Source organism: Calcarisporiella thermophila (assembly GCF_041956535.1).
Source record: "Calcarisporiella thermophila strain CBS 279.70 unplaced genomic scaffold VTP21scaffold_17, whole genome shotgun sequence".
Classification (NCBI taxonomy): domain Eukaryota; kingdom Fungi; phylum Calcarisporiellomycota; class Calcarisporiellomycetes; order Calcarisporiellales; family Calcarisporiellaceae; genus Calcarisporiella; species Calcarisporiella thermophila.
In genome coordinates, this window is record NW_027192207.1 from 419505 (window position 1) to 438200 (window position 18696).

General features: G+C 41.3%; 8 protein-coding genes across 8 annotated transcripts; 4 read left to right on the forward strand and 4 right to left on the reverse strand.

Moving 5' to 3' along the window:
• Window positions 1–52: 52 nt before the first annotated feature.
• Window positions 53–3181, forward strand: VTP21DRAFT_3397 (uncharacterized protein; the record flags this gene model as incomplete). Its single annotated transcript, XM_069393695.1, has 13 exons — window positions 53–57; window positions 137–236; window positions 306–383; window positions 450–740; window positions 798–914; window positions 976–1099; window positions 1160–1256; window positions 1324–1433; window positions 1501–1598; window positions 1661–1755; window positions 1821–2009; window positions 2068–2425; window positions 2489–3181. The coding sequence occupies 13 exons, from the start codon at window positions 53–55 to the stop codon at window positions 3179–3181; spliced, it is 2355 nt and encodes a 784-aa protein (XP_069249401.1).
• An 871-nt stretch (window positions 3182–4052) lies between these two features.
• Window positions 4053–4362, reverse strand: VTP21DRAFT_3398 (uncharacterized protein; the record flags this gene model as incomplete). Its single annotated transcript, XM_069393696.1, has 2 exons — window positions 4053–4182; window positions 4250–4362. The coding sequence occupies 2 exons, from the start codon at window positions 4360–4362 to the stop codon at window positions 4053–4055; spliced, it is 243 nt and encodes an 80-aa protein (XP_069249402.1).
• Window positions 4363–4965: 603 nt separating this feature from the next.
• VTP21DRAFT_3399 (uncharacterized protein) lies at window positions 4966–6403 on the forward strand (the record flags this gene model as incomplete). The annotated part of the gene is made up of 7 exons (XM_069393697.1): window positions 4966–5003; window positions 5064–5207; window positions 5303–5405; window positions 5472–5543; window positions 5598–5887; window positions 5947–6136; window positions 6206–6403. The coding sequence occupies 7 exons, from the start codon at window positions 4966–4968 to the stop codon at window positions 6401–6403; spliced, it is 1035 nt and encodes a 344-aa protein (XP_069249403.1).
• Window positions 6404–6770: 367 nt separating this feature from the next.
• On the reverse strand, window positions 6771–7766 carry VTP21DRAFT_3400 (uncharacterized protein; the record flags this gene model as incomplete). Its single annotated transcript, XM_069393700.1, has 6 exons — window positions 6771–6774; window positions 6832–7037; window positions 7108–7385; window positions 7453–7511; window positions 7589–7613; window positions 7691–7766. 6 exons carry the CDS (start codon window positions 7764–7766, stop codon window positions 6771–6773), a joined length of 648 nt encoding a protein of 215 aa, XP_069249404.1.
• A 238-nt stretch (window positions 7767–8004) lies between these two features.
• On the forward strand, window positions 8005–8869 carry VTP21DRAFT_3401 (uncharacterized protein; the record flags this gene model as incomplete). The annotated part of the gene is made up of 4 exons (XM_069393701.1): window positions 8005–8118; window positions 8183–8383; window positions 8450–8701; window positions 8762–8869. 4 exons carry the CDS (start codon window positions 8005–8007, stop codon window positions 8867–8869), a joined length of 675 nt encoding a protein of 224 aa, XP_069249405.1.
• A 420-nt stretch (window positions 8870–9289) lies between these two features.
• Window positions 9290–13372, forward strand: VTP21DRAFT_3402 (uncharacterized protein; the record flags this gene model as incomplete). Its single annotated transcript, XM_069393702.1, has 11 exons — window positions 9290–9384; window positions 9519–9627; window positions 9686–10014; window positions 10073–10281; window positions 10347–10440; window positions 10503–10629; window positions 10701–11607; window positions 11675–11877; window positions 11944–12211; window positions 12282–12544; window positions 12605–13372. 11 exons carry the CDS (start codon window positions 9290–9292, stop codon window positions 13370–13372), a joined length of 3372 nt encoding a protein of 1123 aa, XP_069249406.1.
• A 427-nt stretch (window positions 13373–13799) lies between these two features.
• Window positions 13800–15098, reverse strand: VTP21DRAFT_3403 (uncharacterized protein; the record flags this gene model as incomplete). Its single annotated transcript, XM_069393703.1, has 1 exon — window positions 13800–15098. The coding sequence occupies one exon, from the start codon at window positions 15096–15098 to the stop codon at window positions 13800–13802; it is 1299 nt and encodes a 432-aa protein (XP_069249407.1).
• Window positions 15099–16004: 906 nt separating this feature from the next.
• VTP21DRAFT_3404 (uncharacterized protein) lies at window positions 16005–18288 on the reverse strand (the record flags this gene model as incomplete). The annotated part of the gene is made up of 6 exons (XM_069393704.1): window positions 16005–16508; window positions 16593–16752; window positions 16825–17002; window positions 17068–17383; window positions 17455–17880; window positions 17959–18288. The coding sequence occupies 6 exons, from the start codon at window positions 18286–18288 to the stop codon at window positions 16005–16007; spliced, it is 1914 nt and encodes a 637-aa protein (XP_069249408.1).
• Window positions 18289–18696: the final 408 nt, after the last annotated feature.

Genomic DNA, 18696 nt, shown 5'->3' on the forward strand with positions numbered 1-18696 from the left:
TATATATTGACTCGCTCTTTCAAGTTGGTGTCTTAACGAAGAAAATCGCACAATGATGTAAGTAAATTAGATAACTCCCTACAATGTGGTCTATTAACAGAAACTGAATTGGAATTCATCCCTTAATTCTTTCTAGTTTCGAGATCGACGGCCTTCCGGTTCATTTTCCTTATGACAAAATATATCCAGAGCAGTATGCTTATATGTGCGATCTGAAGCGATCACTCGATGCACATGTAAATTCCTACCAGTAGTATATGTTAATATATATTATCTTTATAATTAACTGTTTATTCTATACCTAGGGGCACTGTCTGCTGGAAATGCCTTCAGGCACTGGCAAAACCGTATCGCTGCTCTCACTAATTGTCGCGTATCAACAGGTTTAATTCAACTCATTTTGAGAATTTATTTCGATCAGCTTACCACAACCGCATTTGCTTAATCAGTTTTATCCAGAAAAAAGGAAACTTATCTACTGTTCTCGAACCGTTCCGGAAATTGAAAAAGCTCTTGCCGAGTTGAAAAGACTTATGAAATACCGCAAAGACTGCGGCATTGAGGAGGATTTTCTCGGCATCGGCCTAACAAGTCGTCGTAATTTGTGTCTTCACCCAGAGGTGAGCCGTGAAAAGAAGGGCAAAGTTGTAGATGCGCGGTGTCGGAATATGACTGCATCTTGGGTGCGGCAGAAGGCCCAAGCGGATACAGAACATGTAGAGCTTTGTCAATTTTATGAAGTAAGTCCCATCAGAGAGATATGCATAATTTAATATTCATTCGAGCTTCGGCTTTAGCAACTTGAAAAATCAGACCTTCCATCTGTGATTCCTAGTGGAGTATATACGTTAGATGAATTACGTGGCTTTGGTCAACAACATACTCTGTGTCCATACTACCTATCCAGACGACTGGTAGCAGCCATGCATTAGAATAGATTAGAGTTGGTTGCTAACAATTACTTTTTATTTATAGTTGACGTTCGCAAATGTAGTTATATATAGTTATCATTATCTTCTAGACCCAAAAGTCGCAGACCTAGTATCAAAAGAGATGGCAAAAGACTGCATTGTGGTGTTTGACGAAGCACATAATATAGGTATAACGAGCGTTGCTTGAAGTTTCGCGCCTTTTCAACTAAAGAATATTTTTATTGTAGATAATGTTTGTATTGAATCGTTAAGTATTGATATCATGCGACCAACTCTGGAAGCTAGCTCACGAAGTGTCCAGCAACTTGCCGAAAGAGTGGAACAGTAAGAGCCTATATATGCTGATGTGTTTAGATGGTCTTGTAATTTTAATACGGGGTAATACTTTTAGAATTAAACAGCAGGACTCGGAAAAATTGAAAAATGAGTATACAAAGCTTGTTGAGGGACTTCGCGAAGCTGGTCAAGCAAGAGATGAAGATACTTATATGGCGAATCCAGGTAGAGTTGTGTTGTAACCGATAGAATTGCGTTCCATTATGGTAGCTTATATTATCTTTTTTATTAGTTTTACCCGACGATATTTTAAAGGAAGCTGTCCCCGGTAATATTCGGCGGGCAGAGCATTTTGTCGCATTTTTAAGGCGATTTATTGAATACCTTAAAGTAAGAATACTAAATATTTTATTTATATTAAATGCCTGCTGAACTTTCCTCTTGCCAAACAGACTCGCTTGCGAGTTATGCACGTGGTTGCCGAAACGCCAATCTCATTCCTGCAGCATTTGAAGGATGTCACTTATATCGAGAAAAAACCTTTAAGGTTGCTCTTTAATGTCTCTTTGGTTTGGTTTGAGAATAGCTTATTGATTTTCGTTTTTGTGGCAGATTTTGTGCAGAAAGACTCAATTCTCTCATCCGCACATTGGAGCTCACCGATTTGGATGACTACGCCTCCCTAAGCAGAGTGGCTACCTTTGCCACGCTGATTGCGACTTATGAAAAAGGTTTCCTCCTTATTCTGGAGCCTTTCGAATCGGATGCCGCAACCGTTCCCAATCCGGTGTTGCATTTTACGTTAGTATGAAAATGACCGATGTTTTGCCCTAGTTTAATTTAGAGTATACCTTCACAGATGCTTGGATGCCTCCATAGCCATAAAACCGGTATTCGAACGTTTTCGTAACGTGGTCATCACCTCTGGTACGCTTTCTCCGCTCGACATGTATCCCAAGATGCTCAATTTCCGGGCCGTGGTGCAGCAGAGTTATTCCATGACCCTAACACGCAACTGTTTTCTCCCTCTTATTATTACTCGTGGCAGTGATCAAGTGGCCGTTAGCTCACGTTTTGAGGTCCGCAACGATCCTGCGGTTGTACGCAATTTTGGACAAATCCTTATTGAGTACGCAAAGATCGTACCGGATGGGATTGTGGCATTCTTCCCAAGTTATTTGTATATGGAGCAGATTGTGTCCATGTGGAATGAAATGGTTAGTAAGAACTAATTTTGCATTTTGCTGACTTTGTTTTGACCTCCACTTGACATCCTTTAGGGTTTACTGAACGAAGCCTGGAAATATAAGCTCATATTTGTTGAGACGCCTGATGCTGCCGAAACCAGCATTGCACTTGAGCATTACCGCAAAGCATGTAACAATGGTCGTGGCGCTATCATGCTCTCTGTCGCTCGAGGCAAGGTTTCTGAAGGAATCGATTTTGATCACAACTACGGACGTGCTGTCATCATGTTTGGGGTCCCTTACCAATACACAGAGAGTAGAATTCTCAAGGCACGCCTCGAGTATCTACGTGATAACCATCGTATTCGTGAAAACGATTTTCTCACCTTCGATGCGATGCGGCATGCGGCCCAGTGTGTGGGGCGAGTATTGCGAGGGAAAACGGATTACGGTCTGATGATATTCGCCGACAAACGCTTTGCTCGAGCGGATAAGCGACAGAAATTGCCTAAATGGATTCAGCAATACATCACAGACGCAAATACCAACATGTCAACCGATACTTCTTTGGTCGTGGCACGTAAATTCTTGCGAGGTATGGCCCAACCTTTCGAGCCGCAGGAGCAGGTGGGAGTCAGCTTGTGGACCCTAGAGAATGTCCTAATGCGACAGAAGAAGGAGCGAGAAGAGAGGGATACACGCATGGCGCAAAAACCAACCACAGAAACGGGCGAAACAGGACTAGCTGCTGCCGAAACCGACGTGGAAATGGTGAATGCTTACTAACTATATCATCCTTCTTTCTCATAATAAACTATTGTACATAACCATTCCTCTCTATCTTTTTTTTTATCACTATAAATATTTAATTTGCTCCAGTTACTATTTCTAGTCGCTAAAATATTATCAAAATCATTTTATTTATTATTTATGACTATCCTCCGGAACGGTATACACCTTTGGAAAAGAAAGAAAACAGTTAATTTTTCTTCAAGAATCACCATTATATTTAAATGGAATAAAATTCTCAGAAAGTAGACATTCAACATTGCGTTAACGCCTGTACACAATTTAATAGGCAACTCTGTCCGCCCGTCTACGTTGTCTTCCTCGAAATCACAATTAAATGAGAAAATAAACCTACCATAAACAAGGTTCCGCAAACATAAGCCTAATTAAAACAGCATAACGGTTAGAACTCTGTTTACACTTTGTATAAAAAGAGTAAAATAGAATCGAAAATCTTCAGACAAGGCTGATTTTTCTGTCGATCATCTTATTCAGAGATCTTGGTGATATGGTCATAATGGTCATCATATAAGAAAAAGTAGTAAAATAAAGCAGGATAATTACCTTAAGACATTTTGGAGTATATTTTAACAAAACGCGAAAAGAAATAAAAAAAGTGAAAATAGAGAAAAAGTGAAGAATATGAGAGAATAATAAAAAAGAGAGTTAAAGAGTTTGTTGCCTTCTTATATAGGGTAAAATGTAAACAAATCTTTGCGGAGATTGATTTGCTGCGCGATTTTTTAGATATCCCAGAGATATTTACTTTGAAGTGAACTGGATACTCAATTATAACTCCAACTAGTATACCATGGAATTTATTTCAGCAAATTCGATGTGCTATTTATATTGTATTATATTGTGACAACTATAAAATAAGGCAATCCAGGCCACGCCAGTGCGTTCGTTTTGCTGAGCCAAAAGGATCATCACTACCCGCGCCGCCCCATACAGAGGGTACAAGATAGTCTCTAGTATTATTGATGTAGTTCATGATACTAACAATAGTGTATGCATAGTATAAGATATCTATCTGAGCCACTTGGGATACGGTAGAATACTTACGATGTACATGCCTCGGACATTGGAATGTACTCCTTGTTCAGTTCTTCCTCCAATTTTTTATTATCCTCGAGAAGCTTCTGGAGCTTCGGGTCAAGTGTGCCATTTTGCGTCATGATAAAATCAGGAATACCGAACCAAGCTATAATACGCCGCTTGCGGGTCTAGATAGGCAGTTATCACGCGAGGGGATATGGAACTAACAAGTGAAGGAATGAGATAATGAGGAGATGGAGCTAAAAAAAAGTAAAAGAAAGTTGAGAGAAAAGAGTGCAACGCTCTAAGAGTTGTGTTTTCATTGCATATTGTGCTGTCCGAACCCGTTAATCAATATAACTAACCAGAAAACAAGTCTTTTCTCGAGCATTCTCCTCCGCGCAATTTTTTTCCATCAAATATGACCATTTTCGACTCCGCAAGAAAAAGTGCGACCGAATTAGGAACCGCTTCTATAAATCGAAGGCGTGGTAAACCAAAAAAATTAAGAATAGCGTATATGGTTCTTGTAAAACGAAATGACTTTCTATCTTCCTGATATGTTTTGATATGAGACAATAACAGCGCCCTATCGCCCGGCTGCCTTCCTTGATATCGCCAAGTGAAGTTCCTAGGAAAAATTGATATGCCACAATTTTAATGTGACGCAGCCCTGCATTCCACTATAATTCGGCGTTTTTTCGCGTTTTCTGTTCAGATAGCTCTCTAACTACTTCGATAACATGCAGCACAAAGTGGCCATAGTTGGTTCCGGTAATTGGTGAGAATGAACCTCGCACCATAACAGCAATGACTCTTCTCTCACAAATTATGGTACAAGGGGTTCTGCCATTTCGAAGATAATAGGCACCAATGTGAAGAAGCAGTCTGACTTCTCTCCTGAAGTGCGAATGTGGGTGTACGAAGAAGAGCTTGACGGTGAAAAACTCACCCACATAATCAACACAAAGCATGAGAATGTAAAGTAAGTTTAGAAGCGTGGTTCTCCTGGAGAGATACATGCGTAATGTCTGATCTGAACTCTTTGTGCAATGATATTGCCACCCTTTTACAAAACAGATATTTGCCCGGTATTACTCTCCCAGATAACGTGGTTGCTGTGCCCGAACTACTGGACGCATGTGAAGGTGCAACCATTCTAGTGTTTGTCTTACCACACCAGGTTGGTAACTTTTTTTAGCTCGATAGAGTTTGAAAATCTGGCATTTAATGCATTGTAATTCAACAGTTTGTAAAGGGAGTGTGTAAGAAACTTGAGGGCCATGTCTCGCCAAATTGCAAAGGAATTTCACTTATTAAAGTAAAACATACCTCTCCAAACTCACTTATATTTTTGCTAACTATATTCCTTTAGGGTCTCGAAACGTCCGAAGGAATGGGTCTCATTAGCCATATCATTTCCAATATTCTTAAAATCGAAATGAGCGTGCTTAGCGGTGCGAACATTGCTAATGAGGTAGCTGCGGAAAAGTTCTGTGAGACGACGATTGGATCCCCGTCTCGTGAAAGCGGGGAGCTATTTCGCAAGCTGTTTCACACATCCTACTTCTTAGTGTCAGTGGTTGACGACGTTAATGGGGTGGAGTTATTTGGGGCTCTGAAGAATATCATAGCAATTGCAGCGGGCATTACAGATGGATTGGAGTGAGTAGCTGCGCATTGCTCAGTCAAAAATGTATGCTTATCCCCATCCGTTTATCTAGATATGGAGACAATACAAAAGCAGCCATTATCCGGATGGGAATGCTCGAAATTCTAAAGTTCGGTAAAAAGTTTTATGAGGGAGTTAAAAGTGACACTATCTATCAGAGCTGCGGTATTGCTGACTTGATTACAACCTGTTACGGAGGGCGCAATCGCAAAGTCGCAGAGGCCCATGCTCGAACAGGAAAGGTAACACCATCTTGATCTGATATATTCAATTTGAAAGGAAAAGTGATGAACACCAGATTTCATTAATAGTCGTTCGAGGAGCTTGAAAAGGAGATGCTTAATGGTCAAAAGTTGCAAGGTACCCTCACAGCAAAAGAAGTGTACACTTTTCTTAAGTCAAAGCAGCTCACCCAGGAATTCCCATTGATGACCACCGTATACCGTGTTTGTTATGAGGACTTATCCCCATCGGACCTGTTCAAAGAACTTGCAAGGAATTATCGCTAGACATGAGGATTAACTGAATGTGTTTTGAGAAGGAGGTTGTTCAAGAACATTCCCTCTGAACTCTACATATCCATTGTCACAAATTTCATTGTATGGGAGTACCATGTCTTCAAACTCATGTGATTTTATTGCGCTTTGTATGGAAAACAATTGTGTGTAAATGAGAAATATTATCGGTCGAAAAAAAAAAATAATATGGAAATAAAGTAAAAAATTGAGGGTGAAATATCGTAACTAAAGGCAGAAAAAATAGGAAGCAATCAATGTAGTTATACACAAACTTTGGTGTAGAAAAAGAGTATTAATATGGTAAACGAAAAAAAACAAGTGCATACAACACGGTAAAGAAACGGCTTGGGCAAGGTATTTAGCTAAAAATAGAGACATTTAGAAATACCTCGATAAACGTTTATCTTATTTATATTTACCAAGCGCAACCACTCGATGCTTGGGGACGGGTCAAATCCAGTGTTCGGGGATTCTGGGCTGCATTTTTTGCACGTTGGTTAGCGGCCAACTGCTCTAGCGGGAGTTTCTGTGCAATTGCTAGAAAAAGCTCATTAACATTCTCTGCCGTCTTCGCTGAAGTCTCAAAGAAGAGAAGTCCAGCCTCTTCCGCATAGGCCTGTGCCTCCTATTCAAACGCAGCAAATTAATTAACTATTTTGGATCAAATACGTAATGGATAATGGGCAAGAAAAAACCTGTGTAGAAACAGCACGCTGCGATTCCAGGTCCTTTTTATTGCCCGCTAGCGCGATAATAATGTCCGGGAGCGCCTGGTGTTTAAGTTCTTTTATCCAAGCCTTGGCTTTTTCTAGTGAGGACGCATGTGATATATCATAGACGACTACAGCGCAATTGGCATTGCGATAATACATTGGCGCCAAGCTCTTGTATCGCTCCTGTCCAGCAGTGTCCCAAATCTCGAACTTGACTGTTGTGTTGGGATCAAGTGATACCGTTTGTGTCAAAAATGCAGCTAAAAAAAAATTATTTTAGTGGATCCCTAGTGGAAGGTTTGCCTCTATTTTGAACAGAGCGTATACCTCCGATGGTACTCTCCCTATAATCATCGAACTGATTTTTTACAAATCGCAATACCAAGCTGTACATATGAAAGCAAGCGGAAAACATTATAAATTATATTAATTGAGGGGATTACACCTTATTGTAACCTCTAACCTTGATTTTCCAACCGCCGATTCACCTATAGTTTTTATTGGGCCAAGAGACATTGTAAGTAGGAATAACGGATAAGGTCATGGCACATTAGGATGAGATTACCAAGAAGAACTAGTTTGAACTGATAAAGTTTTCCAGTGGTTGTCTGAGAAGCCGGACGCCTAGCGGTGGTGGTCATGCTAATCTATTAGTAAGAAGTGGCCTTTAAATTTCAAAGAACTATATCTTCCCAAAAGAGAAAGTAAAAAAAAGGAGTAAAAATGCCCGCTTAATCAAAATCCCTAACCGAGAGAATTTTGTGACTGTCATTTGTTGTCTTATTAAGCATGGCGTTTCATGATAATATAAAAACGCGTCTGCTTCATCCCTCTTCCCTAATTCATTAAACATATTCCCTACTCTATACTATTATTACAATGCTCAGCTCTGCAGTCCGTTTCTCCCTTAAACCCTCAGTCTTGAAATCAGCACCTGCGTTGGTTACTGCGCGTACCAAAGTAACCCTCCCCGATCTTCCCTACGACTATGGGGTAAGTTAGTTATAACAGCGAAAGTGTAGCTTCACATATACCAAATACTTTCCACACCATTCAGGCCCTTGAACCTTACATTTCGGGAAAAATTATGGAACTCCATCACTCAAAGCACCATCAAACTTATGTTAATTCGTACAATACTGCTGCCGAAAAGCTAGAGGACGCAATCAAAAGCGAGGATGTCGTAGCCCAGATCGCTCTTCAGAATCAAATCAAATTTAATGCAGGAGGCCATATCAATCACTCTCTTTTCTGGAAGGTTAATATTTTTCACTTTTATACCCTTGCCAATGGTTTTAAACTCATGTTTTGTCATATTGAATAGAATCTCGCTCCTTCCAAACAAGGCGGCGGAGAACCCCCCAAAGGAGAGCTATTGAAAAAGATTGAGTTCCAGTATGGTTCACTTCAGCAGTTCATTGAGAAATTCAACACGACGACAGCGGCAGTACAGGGCTCTGGTTGGGGTTGGCTTGGATTCAATAAACAGACCAAGGCACTCGAGATCGCAACCACTCAGAACCAAGATCCTCTGCTTGGATTGGAACCATTACTTGGAGTAGACGTTTGGGAACACGTATGTTCTAGCGATTAGTTATATCTTTATTTTCTTCTAACTATAATTCCTTTAAACTAGGCTTATTATCTTGATTATAACAACCGTCGCCCCGATTATCTCAAAGCAATCTGGAATGTTATCAATTGGGAGGAGGTGTCGAAGCGCTACGCCAAAGCTGCACTCTAATTTACTCAGAGAGCAACTCTATCAATTTTACCCATTATTTACTTGATTTAGAAACTACCATCTCAACGTTGTTATTTATCGTATACTCAACTATTTATTCTCTAGAACTTGTTAAATTCATATGTCAAATTTTTGCGATCAGATTCATATCAGAGTTATGCTCAAGGATCAGTCATATCACAAAATAAAATACTTGCCAATTTCCATTAAAGTATTTCGTAAATTTCTGATTTACTAGAGTGTCTAGGGAGAAGAAAAAAAGACGCGGATTTTTCACCGCGGAATTCCTTCGAAGAGATTGATATTCCTTTCTTCTTTAATGACGTGTTAATTGCGCTAAATCTATCCACTTTGTTCACGCCGACTTATTTTTCTCTGAGCATCAAAAAATTTGACGTTCTCGATCTGAACCAAAGAACAATGCTATACGCTGTGACAGCACAGAAGCCGACCTCTGTGCAATTGGCGGTGAAAGGAAATTTCACGGGGCCTACGGATCTAAATCTTATAATATGGTGAGCAATAAACCCTCATGCTATACTAGTTTTATTATACTGTTTAAATCAGCAAAATAACAACGCAATTTTCACATTTTCACATTTTCTGCGACGTAATCGAAACTAATATTTCTATTATAAATCTAAATAAGCAAGGGAACGCGGATCGAGATTATGCTCGTTACTGCTGAAGGTCTGAAGCCTCAATTTGACTTCGGGATCTACGGGCGTATAACGGGAATGGAATTGTACAGACCTTCAGTATGTCCCTTTTTAATGGTTACTTAGCTGCTTGAGATATAATTTATTCCCATTATAGAATCGCTCGACGGATCTGCTCTTCCTTTTTACAGAATCCCTGAAGTTTTGTATTCTTTCATATTCTCCCGAAAGTGGTCAGATTGTCACTGAGGCAAATGGCGACGCGAGAGATCGGACGGGTAAACCCTCCGAGTATGGACCGATCTCACTTGTCGACCCTAGTAGTCGAATGATTGGATTGCATTTGTACCAAGGAGTTTTTAAGGTTATTCCCATTGAAACTGCAGCTAGTGGGAAAATGCCTGCCCATCTGGCAGCCTCGCGACTGTCACGCTCGAAAGATGTAAAGTATAAAGTAGGCGATTTACACGAGGCATATAATGTTAGGTAGTATATATTGTTATCGTACTTTGGAAGATAGGAAGAAACTGAAATTTTAATCTAGGCTCGAGGAACTGATCGTACACGACATGTGTTTCCTACATGGATGTCCCAGACCTACTCTAGCAGTGTTGTTCGAAGACGCAAAACAAGCTAGACACGTTCGCACGTATGAATTCGATTTGCGTGCTAAGGACAAAATCAATGGACCATGGCAATTTGATGATGTCGAGCCAGCTGCCAACATGCTAATCCCCGTTCCAGCACCAATAGGTATTTATAGACAATTAAAGTCCAGGCAGAAAAAACACCTTCACTTACAAAAAAATTATTATTAGGCGGTATTCTCGTGGTAGGAGAGCAAACCATTACTTATCTTTCTGGACAACAGGATCCTGTCTCATTATCGATGCCTTTAACTGTGATGAAATCGTACGTTATCACATTACATCATACAAATATTCTTTCTATTAAATCTTCTTGGTAAAATTTAGATACGGGAGGGTTGATGAGGAGGGTAAACGTTATCTACTCGGAGATGGTTTGGGAACATTATACCTGCTGAATCTGTTAGAGCATGGGAGTAGAGTGGAAAATCTAGAAATCACACAACTCGGCGAAGTAAATCTCTTGAATTTTTCTCTCCCAATACTTCCACGCGTAGGCTTATTATTATTTTAAAATTTCGGCAGACTTCAGCTGCTTCTGCTTTAGTATATATAGATAACAGTGTTGTTTTTGTTGGTTCTCATGGAGGAGATTCCCAGTTGATACGATTGCGCGATCGCAAGGGCAACGATAACAGTTATGTGGATATCCTCGACACCTACACTAACCTTGCACCCATTTCTGATTTTTGTGTCGTTGATCTCGAGCGACAGGGGCAAGGTCAGATTATCACTTGTTCAGGGATATATAAGGATGGAACTCTACGGGTAATACGTAACGGGGTTGGAATCAATGACCAAGCTTTCCTTGAAATGGAGGGAATAAAAGGAGTGTGGTCTCTAAGGCCGACATTCAATTCGGAGTTTGAGGATACTCTAGTTATCACATTTATTGGAGAGACGCGCGTACTTCAGTTGGCAGGAGAGGAGATGCAAGAGGTAGATGAATTTTATGGTTTCAAAATGGACGAGATGACTCTCGCGGCTGCCAACGTGTTGGGAGATTATATAATTCAGGCAACACCAACATGCATATGTCTTATTGATCCTAAAGCGCAGCGACCTATTTCAGAGTGGAGGCCGCGCGAGGGTCTAAGGATCAATGTTGCTAGTATTAACCCAACGCAGGTGGTTGTAGCTTGTGGAGCAGGCTTGTTAGTTTACCTTGAAATTAGGAGCACAGAGCTAGTTCAGGCTGGTCAGACACAGCTTGAGCATGAGATTGCCTGCTTGAGTATCAATCCTTTTGATTCTACCCATGCACATTCTTCTCCTCTGGTCGCTGTGGGACTCTGGACGGATATCAGCGTGCGTTTATTGCGATTGCCAAGTCTGGAACCAATTACAAAAGAGCTTCTAGGAGGAGAGATTATTCCTCGTTCGGTTCTACTGGCTTCGTTTGAGGGTATACCCTACTTATTTGTTGGGTTAGGTAAGAGAATTACTTGTTACTAACTACAGCGAACATCTTTTTTAATTACATAACATATTCACTTTAGGTGATGGTCAACTCTTTAGTTTCGTGTTGGATCCAAAGACGGGTGAACTGAGAGATCGCAAGAAACTTATGCTTGGCACACAGCCCATTCATCTGAACACTCTCAAATCCAACGGAGCAACCCATGTATTTGTTGCATCTGATCGGCCGACTGTCATTTATAGTAACAATCAGAAGCTACTTTACTCTAATGTCAATTTAAGAGTATGATATACTTTTTTCATACTCCTCCCAGTTGATTTATATATCTTATATTTTAAACTTGAGTAGGAAGTGAGCTATCTTTGCCCATTCAATTCGCCCTCATTCCCTAATTCGCTAGCTATTACTAGCGAAGAAGGAATGACAATCGGCACCATCGATGAAATCCAAAAGTTACACATTACTACAATTCGACTTGGAGAGTTGCCACGCCGCATCTGCTACCAAGAATCTACACGTACTCTCGGCCTTCTAACAACGAGGATGACCCTAGACGATTTAAGTGAGGATGATCAAATATCATTTTTCAAAATTCTCGACACTCAAACTTTTGAACGTAAGTTCCCTATCTTTCACGTGCTCTAATTCTTTTTTTTTTTCTAAGCCCATACCTTTATAATACCTAGTTCTTGATGCCTACCAAATGGATACTTATGAATCCATTGAGTCAATAATCTCACTTACGTTCGAGAATGATCCGCAAGAATATTTTGTGATCGGCACAGCGTACGCTATTCCCCCAGATGAAGAAGCACGCCGTGGCCGCATTTTAGTTATGCAAGTGACGGAACAGCGACAGCTTAAGCAGGCGGCGGTATTGGAACTCAAAGGCGGTGTGTTTGATATGAAACCAATGAATGGTAAGCTAGTGGCAGGCAATAATAACAAGGTAGAATTACTTCGATATCAATTTTTGAGTATATAGAGCTAATTTTTTTACTCCATTTAGGTCACAGTCTACAAATGGGAACCTACTGGCATTGCTGAGAGTATGACGCTTGCACCTGTCTGCACTCATTACGGTTTTACACTTGTATGTAGACTGCAGACACGAGGAGATTTCATCGTCGTCGCTGACCTCATGCGGTCTATCTCTCTCCTCCTCTTTCGCCAGCAGGATCAAACCCTTGAGGAAATTGCACGCGATTACAACACTAATTGGATGAGATCAGTGGATGCACTTGATGACGATACATTCGTCGGGACGGAAGAATCCTTTAACTTGTTTGCAGTACAGCGTGTCCCCGAGGTGACCTCGGACGAAGAACGGCGAAAATTACAGGTTGTTGGAGAATTCCATTTGGGTGAGGGGGTTAACAGATTACGACATGGATCTCTCGTGATGAACTTGCCTGAAACAGAGGCTCTTCCTGCCGTTCCTGTGCTGTTATACGGAACAGTGAATGGTGCGCTTGGTGTGTTGGCGATGGTCCGAGACGAAGATACTTTTGCGCTCTTGCGTCAGCTTGAGCAAAACCTAACGAAGGTGATCCAAGGCATCGGTGGATTCGATCATAAAGAGTGGCGGTCATTCCGTAATGAACGCCGCACGACCGAAGCTTTCAACATTCTGGATGGCGACCTGATCGAGTCATTTCTAGATTTGAAGCGTCCCGAAATGGAAGCAGTTGTAGCAGGTGAGAAGGGTGGGGTTGCACTGGGCAAAAGTGTTGAAGAAGTTATCAAGATGGTTGAAGAGCTGATGCGGATTCACTAGCTTCGGATATATTCACCTGATTCAACTAAAAGAAAAACTGGATACATTGGATGCCCCGTTTATCTTCCACCCCCTTTCTCTTGTGTATATATACATATGTTTTTAACCATTTCTAGCTATGTTTGTTCTTTCGGATGGATGCGCTCGGGAAAGGAAAAGAATAAAATAATCAATTTATATATTATATTATATATAAATTCCACAACAAGGCAAAAAGAAAAAGACCCGTCAAAACAAAGAGTTCTCCGCCAAAAACGCAACCACAAGCGTGCAAGAGTAAATGAAAAAGTAAACATTAGCAATCCACAAACGGCAAATGAAAAAATAAAAAAGAGAGAAGAGGATAGAAAGAAAACACTGCAGAAATATAAAATATATAATAAAAAAAATAAAAAAAATGAAATAAAAATCAAACAACTATGTTCATTTATTCATTTAGGGCAATAACCGTCATCATGGCCAAACCGACAATCATGGCACCAAATTCACTAAAGGCTTGCCGAAGATCTGTTGCGCGCTTTCCGGTTACTTCTAATAGCTCAGGAATCACACCGACTGTGGCAATGTAAATAAACCCTCCGGCAGTGAAGGGAATGACCAAATCGCCAGCGGACAAGTCAGGGATGCCGAAGAGAGCCGAGTGCTCCTTGCTCGATACCGCAGATTTAGTCCACTCTTGAATGAGAATGCCGGCGATGGTGCCCATAAATGCACCCACTGCCGTGACGAATTGTGCAGCCATAGCACGCTGTCGCGAGAAGCCTGACTGAATAAGGATGGCATAATCGCCGACCTCATGTGGTATTTCGTGGAAGAAGACGGCTACTGTGGTAGTGGCACCAATAGCAGGAGAACTGTAAAATGAGGCAGCCATGGCGAGACCATCAGTGAAGTTATGAGTCGCATCGGCAAGAAGATTAAGGTAGGCGGAGAGCTTTACACTCCCATTACCAGCACCATTTTTCTGTTGTGTCTGAACAGCATTTACGTCGTTGGCGTTAGTCTCAGGAGAGGAGGATCTTTTCCTTTGACGAAGACCATCCCGGGATGCCTTTTTCTTGGGGGACTTCTTGCTGCCATTTGCCTTTCCGTTTCGTTTCTTCTCCTCTCCCGAATCATTCGAATATGTATGGTTAACTTCTTCATGTCCGTGGGCGTGTCCATGTGCATGTCCGTGGGAATGTCCGTGAGAGTGTCCATGGGAATGAGAATGTGTGTGCTCGCCTCCGTTAAGCACTCTCATCATCTTATCCATCACGAAAAAGAAGCCCAACCCCCCGAAAATTCCCAGGCCTAGAATCACATTCTTCTTTTCATCCACTCGAACCATCACATCGCCCTCACCAACGTGCTCGCCCATGAATGTGTGTGGTAATAAGTGCAAGAACACGTCACCCAGTAGCCCACCCACTGCAAAACTAACTAGGGTGTTGAGTGAGGCTGGATCAATATTCGGCGGAACAAAATAGAGTAGCAAGTTTGGGATGATCGAAATATAAAACGTGCCAAGCAGCGAATTCACTGCCGGTCCGGCTGGAAACAGTACACTAAATATGTGCCGCATGAGTGAAACATCGTGAGGGGACGCACTGCATTGGGTTCCAGGGGCACAATGCTGCGAGTGAGGATGTGATGCAAAAGATGTTCTAAGCATTCCGAGAAGAATGAATGAGATGGCCACATAGAAGACGGTGCAACGGTTGACCCGTTGAAAAATAGATCCCATTTTTATATACAGATTTTCAGCGGCAGGAAAAGAGCGTAGGTGACGTTGAAGGAGTATAATAAATATAAACAAGGAGCGAATGAGTAAAGAATGGAGAGCAGAGATGGTGCTGTGGCTAAGTAGAGATGCCGATCCCACCGTGTTATTTTGGGGTGACTGAGTATCGAAAGACAGCACAGAACGGCAATATTCTGTGAAGAGCTCGATGATTTCACACCAAGTCGATGAATAAAGCAGGGAGAATAAGAATACCGTGAGCCCTTGTCACAGGCCGAGTCATCGAATTGAAAATTTTCGATCTCCACGGCTCCTACTCGAATTAATAAAACTCCCCCTGTTGCTCCAAGAACCGTTTTTTCTTGACGAGTCTTGAATTCAAACCTTAATCAAAGGGCATCCTCTACTAAATGCGAAATAATAGTCTAACTTCTTATTATACAGTTTTCAGGATAGACTTTACCCTGAAGTCACTGAAGAAAACATCGCTCCATCTTCCTTATCCGCCACTGCTACTATGAGCCCTTGCTTATGGCTTTATCGATTCCAATTTCTTGTAGAATCACAAGTGCTCGGATGCATGATGCTCACATGCTTTCAAAGCCCACTTTTCGTCATGCATTTTTTTGATGCGAAAGGGACATGACAGAATGATCCATGTAGTCTCTCTGATAAAACTTTGCGTTTTTATCTCACGGTATATAATAATATTCTTGCTTTTTGATAATTAATACAAATTGCCCGGATTGATAAATAAATTTCAGTGTCTTCTAAGTCCAAAAAAAAACATTTATATTTATTTTGTTCCTTCTAGTGTAATATAAAAAAACATACGAAGAATTTCCTCCTCAAGCTTGAAAAAAAAAAGTAAATTGAGATTAAAATGAGTGTAAGAACAGAAAGAGACGTTTAGTCAATTTTGATTGAGCCATAGATCTTGCGTACAAAGATCAAGCATGCAAAGAACCCAATAGTGCCGGTCAGCACAAAGAAGATCAGTACAAAGGTGAAACTCCAGCCGAAGTAGAGAATCGTGCTTGTGAGAGAGTCAATATTGAGCTTACTGAAGTAGTAGAGCATTGAGTAAAGCATCACATATATTGAGCTCGCTCCACTCGTGAGGAAGGCACGCCACCACCAGTTGTAATCCTCAGCGCACAGGTGGAAGTAGCACATCAGTATTGTGACCTCGCTACAGGTTAGGATCAACACACCAAAGACAAGGAACAAGAAGCCAAACACGTAATAGAGGCGGTGGAACCAGATGCTGTTCATAATGAAGTAGAGCTCGATGAAGATGGCTCCGAATGGGAGGACGCCGCCCATAAGCATCGAGGGGATTGGTTTCAAATAAAAGATTTGATCTGGAATTTGGCGAGGAATCTGGTTCGTGCGCACAGGGTGTTCAATTCTCTGTACCATTCAATTGTTCAAACAAGAAGATAAAATGTCCCATGAGTGAAGGCATTGGAAATGGATGCAAGATGTTATACATACCGCCTTCTTAAAACCAAGGTAGGATCCAACAAAACTAAGTGGAAGAGAAATCAGGAACCATAGACCGACAATAACGAGCATAGTGCCAAATGGAACTGCACCCGAGGAATCAGCGCCCATCAGGAAGAAGTTGAGGATGAGCATAATCGTGAAAATAAGGCTAATATTTGTTTCAGGTCAGCTAATTAACAAATGCTATATTGCAAAAAATAATTAAGAGAAGCAAAATTACCCAGGGAAAAGAACAGAAGTGAGGATAATATTCAACTTCCACTTCTCTCCACCGATCATCTTATACATGCGAGCCGATACATAGCCAGCCACGCTACCGAAGAGCAAGAAGAATATGATCATGACAGTAGCCAGCGAACCACGATTCGAAGGTGAGAGGAAGCCAAGAATAGCAAATACTAGAAAGATTAAAAAAATGAAATGAGATGATTTCCTCGCGCTCTTGAAGGAAGCTTAGATTTACCAAGTGTAATAGCCGTCATACAAATTAACTGTGCTCCATTGCCAAGTAGCACTGAGAGGAGCATTCCATGAGAGGGTGCACGGAAAACGTCACCATGAACGAGTTTCCAACCGAAATCTTCTTGGAGATCCTCCTGTACTTCTGCCGAGTTGTATCTTGCGATATCTTTGTGAAGAGCACGGAGCAGGATCATTGCAACCATACCAGTAAGGAAGAGAACGATGAGAATGGAGTTGACTAGTGAGAACCAGTGAATTTTCTGGTCATAAACGTGCAAGTAGAGGTCCCAACGAGTAGCCCACGGAGTGTCCGAATACTGTTAATAATAGGAGTAGGTCTCAAGCAGGGTTTCGAGGCAAAATCTCAACAAAAAAATAGGCAACATACCTGCCATTTCACACTGTACGTATAGGTAACCTTATTGTCATGATTCTCATCCAGCATAACCGGCGTGTTCGTGTTACATATCGGCTTCCCCGTTGCATCCATTTTAATATCCAGACTCCTGGGTGTAACAAGTACACCGACAACGCGGTAAGTTTCCTTGTTTTTGTTATGGAACTGAATTGTAATATCATAATGGTTGTGCAGTATCGGGCGATCGCCCTGTAATTCACCGAGTTCGAAACCAACACTATAAAACTCTTCGCCGGTACGATCATCCCTCTTGGGGCGTGCAGCAGGTAAACCGTCAATAATCCAGTTTATACCATATCCTTCACGAATTTGGTCATTAATGAACTTGGCATCTTCCTTGGGGATAACGTCAGATGTACAGAGAAGTTTGCATTCTTCTGTCTTTTGCATTTGAATCTAAAAAACATACACGCACGCAAAGGTTATATAAACTCCCCGCAAATAATTAGTTCACCCATCTCAGTCTAAACTTACATCGAAAAGTGAGTTTTGAATGCGATCACCAAACAATACACTTCCCAGGCCTCCAGACTGGCTTTCGATAGGGTGGGGGGGACAAAAATGGAATTCTTTTTTATAATAGTCGAACGAAATTACGCTTTTGAGCTGCTGATCGCGCGCCGATGACATGGGAGTCAGCGCATTGACATAGAGCTCCACTTTATCGCCTTTTTTGTAGTCCTTGGGGGCCATACCAGGGAGATAGAAGCCATTAGCTACCGTGGTAAGACTCGCAGCTAACACGGTAAAGATGGCTGCACGTGGGAGCCAGCTTGCCCACGGACGACGAGATGATGATGACATGGCTTTTGCTTAAGATAAAAATAAAATGAAATTGAATCCGAATACGACTTATCCACCCTCCCTTTTCTAAGCCTCAATACGGGAATTTACTGTAGAGCGAAGGATCAACCTCCCCTCTCTTTGATTTAGCCTGGATCAGGGGTATAAAAGATATTAAAATTAGCACCACTGATTGACTTGATATTAAATTTCCTCGCAGGGTAATCCTATATCCAATTATTGAAACGCCCTTTTACCGAGGATACATCATTGACTACGCTAAAAACCCAAGTTTAAATTTACTTAGACGGACATGATTCTCTATTTTATTCGAGGTGCCCGTAGCTCAAAAATCCAAAACGATGATTAGTTAAAATCCCCATTAACTGAAAAGAGCTCAAAGAGCATTGTTGTTTTAATATATATCAT